This window comes from Astatotilapia calliptera, chromosome 6, assembly GCF_900246225.1.
Source record: "Astatotilapia calliptera chromosome 6, fAstCal1.2, whole genome shotgun sequence".
NCBI lineage: Eukaryota > Metazoa > Chordata > Actinopteri > Cichliformes > Cichlidae > Astatotilapia > Astatotilapia calliptera.
In genome coordinates, this window is record NC_039307.1 from 4,563,583 (window position 1) to 4,573,588 (window position 10,006).

General features: G+C 41.4%; 2 protein-coding genes across 4 annotated transcripts in view; both read right to left on the reverse strand.

Annotated features, from left to right (window-relative positions):
- LOC113023615 (endonuclease V) overlaps positions 1 to 7,067 on the reverse strand; it is a 70,597-nt gene extending 63,530 nt beyond the window's left edge. For all 3 annotated transcript variants that reach the window (XM_026169805.1, XM_026169803.1, XM_026169804.1), the window contains exons 1-4: positions 6,907 to 7,067; positions 5,584 to 5,755; positions 1,606 to 1,740; positions 46 to 85 (exon numbers count right to left, since the gene is read on the reverse strand). In XM_026169805.1, coding sequence (XP_026025590.1) covers positions 46 to 85; positions 1,606 to 1,740; positions 5,584 to 5,755; positions 6,907 to 6,950 — 391 coding nt within the window. In that variant the 5' untranslated portion in view covers positions 6,951 to 7,067. The remainder of the gene's footprint in view (positions 1 to 45; positions 86 to 1,605; positions 1,741 to 5,583; positions 5,756 to 6,906) is intronic.
- A 1,224-nt stretch (positions 7,068 to 8,291) lies between these two features.
- anapc11 (APC11 anaphase promoting complex subunit 11 homolog (yeast)) lies at positions 8,292 to 10,006 on the reverse strand. Its single transcript, XM_026169219.1, has 3 exons — positions 9,789 to 10,006; positions 9,563 to 9,680; positions 8,292 to 8,586 (listed from the first exon to the last, which is right to left on the reverse strand). The coding sequence occupies exons 2-3, from the start codon at positions 9,669 to 9,671 to the stop codon at positions 8,441 to 8,443; spliced, it is 255 nt and encodes an 84-aa protein (XP_026025004.1). The 5' UTR covers positions 9,672 to 9,680; positions 9,789 to 10,006; the 3' UTR covers positions 8,292 to 8,440.

The following is a 10,006-nucleotide window of genomic DNA, read 5'->3' on the forward strand; positions in this document are numbered from 1 at the left end:
GTAAAAACAGAAAATCTAAAATCTTTGTTCGGTCAGTCGCCTCACCTCTGTAATGAAAGAGACCATTCCCATCCACAAACACCACCTGCAGAGAGAACACACCTGAAATGAGTTCGACTGCAGGAAGCTCGATATTACTCGCTTTTTCCGCAGCAGACTTTTCCACGTGTCTGAGGACTAAAAGCACAGGTGAAATAATAAACAGAGCTACTTCATCAACAGAGGTATTATTAATCTTTTGCTTCTACCTGTGCTATGAATGATATGATCAACTAAAATGTCCAGAGTGAAAGATTTTTGTTGTTATTTATTGTGTCTATAACCCTGGGATGGCAGAAGATCTTCAAAAGCCGAAGTTAGTAAGAGCTCCTCAAACTGATATTGGAACGCTTCCAGCTCCAACACACCGATGAATTTTTAAAGCCAAAGGTGACTCCGCAGACATATTTCTGCTTGAATCATAAGTCACCAGGAACACTCACTTGAAAGGTTGCAGATAAAGGGAGCAGTGACTGCATCTGTCCAGAGCTAAATGTCACTGGAAGTAAATCTGAGCTTGTGTGTGTGTGTGTGTGTGTGTGTGTGTGTGTGTGTGTGTGTGTGTGTGTGTGTGTGTGTGTGTGTGTGTGTGTGTGTGCATGAATTTCTAAGTGTGAATGTGTGTGTTTCTGCACACCTGCGTGCACGAGGACGACAGAGGGACAGAGTGGGAGGCGTGTGGGCTGCGACAAACAGAAGCGAGTGGGTGAAGATGAACAAGAGGCGTCGCTTTAGAAAAACAAAAAACCGAGAGGACAAACAGAGGAGCTTCACTTAATGTGCATGAACGTGATGCGAGGTTTTAAAGCACTTGTCCAAATCCAGTAACGTTAGCAGGTTGTCGGTCTTGTTGGATTCATAAGTAACTTTTTCCACTTTGGAGGATTTATCGGTTATTAAAACATTTCCAGCTCACTGTGCCCTGGAGATGGGAATTATATCACTTCTTCTAGTACTGCTACCATAAATATAATAATAATAGTTATCACAATAATAACACTCAGATCTTACTGAAGAAATTTTAATTACTTAGTTTGCCCAAAATCCTCAGGTTTCTAACTTTATCTGTAGGAATTATGCCAAAACTGCAAACTAAGGTTAACAAGCACAAACTAAAATGTTTTCTTTTCACTCTATTGTGAATATGAACCATCAGCATCAACAAAATAATGGAAAAAGAGTTTGTTTTACTTCCTGGTCAAATAAAAATGCAAAAAGATATATATATTTTCCTTTGTCTGTGTAGCTTTGAGAAGTTAATCTGACAGAAACGAACAGAACCCATTTCAGTAGTCACTAAAACAGGGGTGGGCAACTCCAGGCCTCGAGGGCCGGTGTCCAGCAGGTTTTAGATATCCCCCTGGGTCAACACACCTTAATCACATGATTAGTTCGTTACCAGGCCTCTGGAGAACTTAAGGACATGCTGAGGAGGTCATTCAGCCATTGAATCATCTGTGTTGGCTCAAGGACACATCTAAAACCTGCAGGACACCGGCCCTCGAGGCCTGGAGTTGCCCACCCCTGCACTAAGAGGTCATTATTCAAGTTCTAGCACGTCCAGACCTGAGGAAGGAGTGTGGGCTGGTTCTTCTTCAGCCTCTGCAGAGCCTCCAGGAGGAAAGGAGTTTCTCTGAATGCCAGAAAGCCGGCTATGTAGGGGGCCGTCAGGGTCACCATCTGACTGTCTTCATACAGCACCTGGCAGGAGGGAGCAGAGACTGCTTCATTTCTTATGACTGAATTTTACTACACCGTCGGATTATCACAATATTTCATTTCTCCATTGCAAGCAGCAATCTCCAAAGTCTCCACAGACACCCACACTAACATCTTCATCACCTTCATTCATCATAAAACCTTTTTTTGTTTTTTTAATAACCCATCTTTTTTTAAATTTTGTTAGGGGCATGGCTGCTTTGATTGACAGGTGGGCTGACACAGGCCAGTATCTTCCAGGTGCCACTTCTGCTGACATAACGAGTGTGTTACTGTTATTAACCTTTAAGCCACGTTGGATAATTCTGCAGGATATCCATATTTCAGTCAGTCAGATGACCACAAGTATACAGAGAAGTTCATGGTAGACTCAGTGACTGCGGAGTGCCCAGGTCCTGTGGCTGCACAACAAGCCCAAGCACAATCATCGCCCCTCCATCCCCGTGCTTACAGTTGTTATGGGGTGTTTGTGCTGATATGTTGTTTTTTTTCCAGATGTGGTGCTGTGCATTATAATCAAACATCTCTACTTTGGTTCTGCAACTCTTGTGGTTTGTTCAGATGCAACTTTGAGGACTTTTGGAGAGCAGACGATTTCTCTTGGCAACCATTTGAAAAAAAAAATCTTTGTTCATTTTTTTTAACATAACGTTTGCATGCTAATTGAGGCCTTGAGAATCTGAGATGGAGCTCTTGGGCTTTTGCAGTTTCACTGACGATTGCATGGTCTGACCTTGGGGTGAATTTGCTGTGACATCCACACCTGGGATGTTTATGGCATTGTGTTAACACACACCTGAATCCTACAGACCAGCAAACCGCCCAAACTTCTGCTTTAACAGAGGTGCTGCATTTGATTAGCAGCATTGGCGCTTCTCAGCCTTTTATGTTCTAAGGAAGCAGTAAGTCTGTACTCAGCTTTTCACAGCACTGCACAGAGTCCTGTGAAAACCTACATTATTGCATGACTGTACATAAATGAGTCAGTCAGGGACACTGTCAGGGTGCTTTGGACAAATGCGTCCACCCTAGTGTATATGTAAGGGTGAGTCCAAAGGCACAGAGAAGCTGTACAAGATAATCACCAACATCGCCCATCTGGCACAAAATGAAACATCTGCTCCCTGTTGATTAAAGGCTGTGAGTATATTCTGAACATCTGACAATTTATTTCATTTAAGTGACCTGGTCAATTAAGTGGACACAGTTACAGTTTAACTGTATAAACTCCTAAAATTTTGGTGTACATCTAATTTTTAATCTCATCCTCGGGAAGCCTGTAGTGCAGAGCGAGTTCAACAGCAGGATATCTACTCATTGTCTGACAACCACAAGAGGCCACATGAACTTGTAATGAGTCAGCCCATATTTTCTAAATCCCGTTCAAAATAAACGGGGATCACCAATCATGAACATGGAGAGGTCTCAGAAGAATACACAACTATAAGGCTCAACACATACGAGCCAAGCAAGAGCAACAACATTGTTTCTCCATGCTCCATGAAAGTTAGCTTACAGGAAGAGGATCTAAACTAGTTTTTAATAGGAGACTGAACTCAAGAGCTGCACCGGCACAAGATAAATGAGGGTTATTTTGAACTGAATAATACAAAGATACTTATGTGTCCATGAATACAAATCTGGAGCAGAAAAGAGCCCCTTTGTTTATGTAAAACACTATCAATATTGCCTAATTAACAGTCTTAGTATTGCCATGCAGACTACATTTTGATTAGAACCACAGCGGGTTGTAAAATCAGCACAATATATACTGTAAACAGCCTTTCCCATGTTGGCAGGATCCATGTATGTACCTCCCTCGCTGTCCTGTCTATTTTAAGCAGCATCGCCGCAGGTAAACATGTCTGCCATGATCTCCTTCCGAGTATCCTGTGAGGTACCAGCAGGGTCCAGGAGACCCTCTGAGACCTTATGCAGATTACAGGTGCACAAGCTGTCGCAACTTTCTGACCGGCATATAAAATCCTGTTCTGCTCACAGCGAAGAGATGTGCTCACATCTCGAATGATGTAACATCTAACAGCATCACGTGTTATCGAGGCTGTTATCGGGCATGAGCTACAAATAAAACACACAAAAGCTGTCCGCCGAGTCGAGCTCGCAGAGGCTCACAGCAGAAACGTTTCTGAATACCTGCCTTGTCATCTGGCTTTAGAAATGCCGAACACCTTTCAGGATATGTCATTGTCACATTGTCGACTGCCGTGACCTTCATCTCCTCACAGGCATATTTATTCAGTGAGAAACAATAAAATTATACAACTTTTGCTTTTTTTCTGTGTGACTTGCAGCAGCAGTGAGCACACTGTGGAACGTGGAACTAGCATTCTTTTGAGCCCCAAATAGCCTCAGGTGGCAATGTTGAAGTAAATTGAAAACAAGCAGGGAACATAATCACATTATTGAACAACTTTCTGAACACATTTCATTAGCCTCACTGGGTCCATGTATCAACAATGTATGGTGACATATGTCATTAATTATAATTGGAAATTGCCAGCAGGCCGTGTTAATGCACAGATAAATAACTGCGAGGAGCAGTGCTGGTGAAAGGCTGCTGGGAAAGTAAATGAAATGAAAAGCCGGACTGGGAAGGTCACTTTGAGGAGCTCTGTTGCATATTAACACTTTCACTGCCAGACTACTGTTTTCAATTTATGTGTATATTTTAAAAATAGGGACACAGGCTACATACAGCTTTTCTGTGTGTTTACAATTCTATTTTACTTTAAATCAGATCATAATTTACAAAATCAGAGATCACGCTGCATTAAAGAAAAATTAAAAGGAGCGGCTGAGTGCATGAACTCATCAGGAAAGATTTTATTCAGGTTATAAATGAAACGAAAGGTTATTGTCTTCTTCTATACAACTGGATCAGAAGCTATATCTATGCATGAAGTTTAATTATATTTAACATTGTAATTACTTGACATAAACGTATATATTTATCAAAATGTTTTTCTGAAGGCCAAGAAAAAAAAAATTTTTGTCTTGGAAAAAAGAAAGCCAACAGAAGAAAGCAGCAGCTCTGAGGAAAACAAATATGCGCTCCTCGGGGTTTGCATTCTAATATGCCTAAAATAACGTTGTTGGCATATGACTGTTCATAAGCCCCACAGGCAGAAGCTCACAGGAGAAGTTATCAAAAGGTGAGGGTAAAACATTTAAAATCACTTCAGCGGCTCCCTAGAACATACCGACAGCCCCGGCGAGAGCAAGAATAATTTCTTCCTCATGCCGCCAGCTTTCAGGAGTCATAAAAAAAGCTGTGACTTCAAGGCGAGGAAGCAAGAGGAGAAAAACGCCCATAAGGACTTTGTATTCAGTGCCCAAACAAAGTAAATGAGACTACTTTAAAGGTTAACAGCTGGCCTTGCGCAATATTCCAGCTGCACGTATTACAAAGCCTTCAAAGGCCAAGCATTTTTTTAAGGATAGCATTTTGTATCGTCATGTGTTTCCTTTTCATTAAAGGTGTCACTGGTGAAAAAAATGCAGCCTGTGGAATTCAATTTCTGATCCTCAGCCTTCTCCACGAAGCACTGCTGCTGTTCCCACCTGTCACCACTAGAGGTCAGAAAAGCTTCGATGTTTTTAACTCAAGTGTTTATTGAACTTTCTCACAAGTTGAAAAATGGAAATTAAATTTTAATTTACATATATGAGTTTTAATCTGTAATCTTTTATTTATCTTAAACAAACAAAAACATATAAAGGGGGTTAGGGTTATAAAATAACACTAATGTTTTATGAAATATGATACATTTGGCATTACAGGGTTATTTTATCTCTGTAGCTCACCTGCAGATCTGGGTAGCTGAGTACCACAAGCTGGGCACAGGCATTGACGTCATCCCCTTTGATGAAGGAGAGGTCCACCCCACCAACTCGCTCCAGACCTGAAAAGTCTGGGCTCCTCTGCCAGTCCTCTGTGTCGTCCTCCAGCACCTGCTGCCTCAGACGTGCCTGCTCACTGCATCGGGAAACAAATATATAAACATAAACACAAACAAATATAAACACACTCGCTGGCAATTACTTCATGAAAAAATATGAGGCCGGCATGTAAAGTCTATAGCAGACAAAAGGGCTGTTAACAGCAACAAATCTGAAACTCTCACAGTGGCTTGATGAACCCAGGTGGTTCGCCTCCTGCTGTGGTTTGTAGAACTGCAACTAATTTAATTATTCAAAACAAGGGCTTATCTCGAGAGCTTTCAAAACCAGTGACATTCACATCGTGAATTTTTAATAATGTCTAAAAGAAGAATCAGTCAGCTGATTGTATTGTACTGTTGAAATGTAAATATCTGTAAATGTTGTAATTGTGTCTCTCTGCAGGACAGCAGGAGCTCCACACGCTCACATTAATCAGAGACATCAGGACATGATACAGACTAACATGATGATATCATTGGTCTTGTCTTTACAAACAAGTAAATCAATGAAAGGCTGATGAGGTGTGGAGGTGGCTCAGCTCCAAGAGCTGCCTGTGTCGTGCCAAAGCAGTTGGCCCTGACAGAAATTGCATCCCCTGCACAGCAGCATCTGTCAGCACAGTCGCTGCTTTTTACTGACAAACGACATTTTTACAAACTTTAGTAAGACAGGTGAGAAAACCATTTACTGTCAAACAATTACTGCTGCTCTAATGTAGGATGAACAAACACTGAGTTCTTAAAGATACAGAGACACAGAGAGAAAAGAAGAATATAAACAGGAAATAAATACAATCATGATGAAATTAAATAATGGTAATGAAAATACTGAAAATATGTATTTTTAAAGAATAGAGACCTCTGGTATTTTAAGATATCATCACTCTTGAAGCTGAATTTTTATCATTTTAGGATCCCAAAATATGGATGAGGTCGTTATAACTGTATCCTTGCGTTAAACGATTATAAAGCCTAATATGGTTACACTCTACGGCACTGGTGCTGTTTTGGTATTTCACCATCCACTGAAGCTGACTTCTTCTGGATGGGACACTTTGGAAAACTTTGAAGATAAAGAATCAGCAACGTTTGGAGAAAAACGAGTCTAATGGACTTAACTGCAGAATAAAAACTGGGTCGTATTTAAGGTGTGCTGTGAGTAGCTGAGACAGAACAGCACTCTGACCTTTCCCACTGCTGGAGCAGATCTTCTGCGGGAGAAGCGGACATCTGTCAGCCTGCTAATGAAGACACGACCAGCTGTGAAATTACTGTTTTTAAGAAAAGAAAACACCAACTGACAGCAGCAGGGAGCAGGCTGTTTACTTCCGTACTGCTGACGCGACTTTGAGGGCGGGGTCACTGGGACTATCCCGGTAAATGCTGCCACCTAGTGGTTTAAACTGTTAACTACATCAGGTTTCTGCTCACACCGCATGCAGCAGGATGTCCGAAATATGGCTCCTCATGTGGCAGTTCAGAGGTTCCCTGTTCGGCTGTCTTCCGGTACCTTCTCCACATACTTGAGACAGCAGGTTTGCAGTTGGACTCGCAATAGCTTCCGTTTCCTAACTGAACAGATTAATATCCCTGAAGTTAAAAGTGATTTTGCCTTTTACCACCTCAGACGCCATGCAGGATGGTCATGGACTGAGGTTATTACAGTTAACTGCAATTAAAATAGAAACTAAAACCAGCTGAAACTAAAAATGATGACTACATGACATGTTCACGTCCTCCACAAAATGTGGTATTTGAAAAATTTCTCTAGTTACTACGTGAAACTAAACTTAAAAAAAAAAAACAGGACAAAAGCTAAAATATAAAACTAAATTACTTTAGCCAGGTGAGAATATGGAGCAAATCTAGAATGACTGACTGTAATTTTTCAGTACAAACATTTTATTAATCATTGATGAAAAAATATATGGGCTCTTAAATGAGGGGTGAAATAAAAAGCACTGGAAGGAACAGTCAGTACAAATCATTACACAGTGATCATGTTGGACCTTTGTTCTTGATAAAACAACTGGATCCGGATGGGAGTCATCTCCCACCGCAGCACAGCAGAGGTCACTGTATAGTTTGATGAGGATGAAAATCATGTGAATCATCTGCTACGGCCTTCATTGTCCCCAGATCTAAGCTCATCTACAGGAAACATGTCTCCAACCCCAGTGTGTCAGTAAATAAGAGGATATGTTCTGGAAGAATGGTCTATATGGCTCCATTAGATGTGCAGAATTAGAAAATAATTGTTAAAGAGCACTGAAGTTATTTAAGTTATTTAAGACCTTACTTAAACAATTTATGTTAGTTTGTGGAGACATTCAAGAGTTAAGGGATAAATTGAATAGAAGATATCTAAGTAGCATTGTTTTGATAACCTTGTAAATTTTTTGTCCATTTTTATCCAGACAGGTTCTGAAATATGAAAAGCTACACAAACAAACAAACAAGAAATAATACATCAGTGTGGAGCTGCCATGAAATCAAAGTCATAAACGTCACGATCCAAGGAAATAATCAGCCAGACCTCCAAGACAGACTCAGTACAACGCATTTTTTTTCTTATTTAATTTAATCACAAATCCACTACAGTAAAACATATTCAGCGTGTGTTCTGCATTAGTAGAAGTACCAACACAGATTTATTTACAGTCTACATAAAAGTCTGCGAGCGAGCCTTTCGTCTCTGTGGCAGCGACGCCTCCACAGGTTCACTCCTTGAACTTCCACTCCTGCCGGCACATGGGGCACTGCTGCTGGACCTGCTGTGAGTTCAGCCACTTCAGGATGCAGTGCATGTGGAAACAGTGGGAGCACTGACCCCAGACCAGCGGGCAGTCATCCCCAGGCACTTTGCCTGCAAAACAAACAAACAAACAAACAAACAAACAAACAAACAAACAAACAAAAACACACATTAGAGAGACTGGGCAGGATTTTGCATTCAGTTGCTGATTAGCAGATATCCTCTTGTAATACTAAAACAGGATACAAGTGTTTCCCCACACAGACCACTTAAGTATATTTAAGAACTCATTTCATCCATTTGTGTGATCAGTGCCATCCCCGATCAATTTAGGCATTTGCTCTTATTTTGAAAGTTCAGTTGCTGTTAATCAGCTACCTGTGACCTTTCCCGTGTTGCCTTTTCTCCAGTGAGTGGCTCACAGGCCTAGCTGCTGTTGTGGCGGTCTTCAATATCAACCTAAAGAACCTACGGGCAATACCACAAGATACTGCAGCTGGAGTTGATCTCCAAGATGGGTCACTGGAGCGGCCATCAATCCATTTTCCACCACCACTTATCAGTGATACAGTCAAGCTCTTCATCGTAACTCGGGGCCCCCTCCCAGTTGGACATGCCTGTCTTCACTGACAGTGATTTCTGGAAATGTTATTGAGCCCTTGCAGTGATTTCCATGACAGAATCGGGTCTGTTTTTAAATGCAGTACAGCCCAATGATCACAGGTATCCAATATTGATTTTTGCCCATAACCCCTTCACACAGATATTATGTGCTGTAGACGATGCGATATTCTGAGGCATTGCAATTTTATCTTGAAGAACATTTTTCTAAAATTGTTCCACAGCTTGTAGAAGCGTTTTTTTGTAGAGTGGTGATTTTTTTGCCCGTCTCTGCCACCGTTCTCACTACTTAGTTTGTATAAACAGGAGGGCCAGGATAAATTTGGCATATTGTCGGTCGGATAATACATAAAGCGTTATATGTATTAGAAGCAAACCCACCAAAGAACAATCTTGTTTTGTTATGTTTGCATCTTTAATGCAGCCACTCGTTACTTAGTGCTATGTTATTAGCTCTGATACTCACAGTCAGGACAGCAGCCGTTAAAGGCCATCCTGCAGATCCCACAGTTGTCATCGTTGGCCACCCAGAGCCAGGAGGCAACCCCGTTCCACTGTTTGATTTTCACCTTCATCCTGCGGATCTGACAGGAGCACAAACGCATCACACCGGAGCCGCTAATGCTAGCACGATGGCTAATGTTGACACACGATCTCTGAATATTAATGTTCAGCAACACGTTCTTACTTACAAGGAAGCGACCACCGTCTCCTTCAGGTATCTCACACTCGTTAGGTTAGCAAAAAACAAATCATTTAGCGCTGGTTTGATCGACGTCTATAACATAAAAGTGATGTTTTAGCAACCCGGGCAAAAATAGTTTCTTCTTCTTCTGCTGAAAGACCGCCAGGCTGTATCCTGGGATGGGACATGCTGCCCTCTACAGTCAGTTTGGGGGAAAACCTCAAA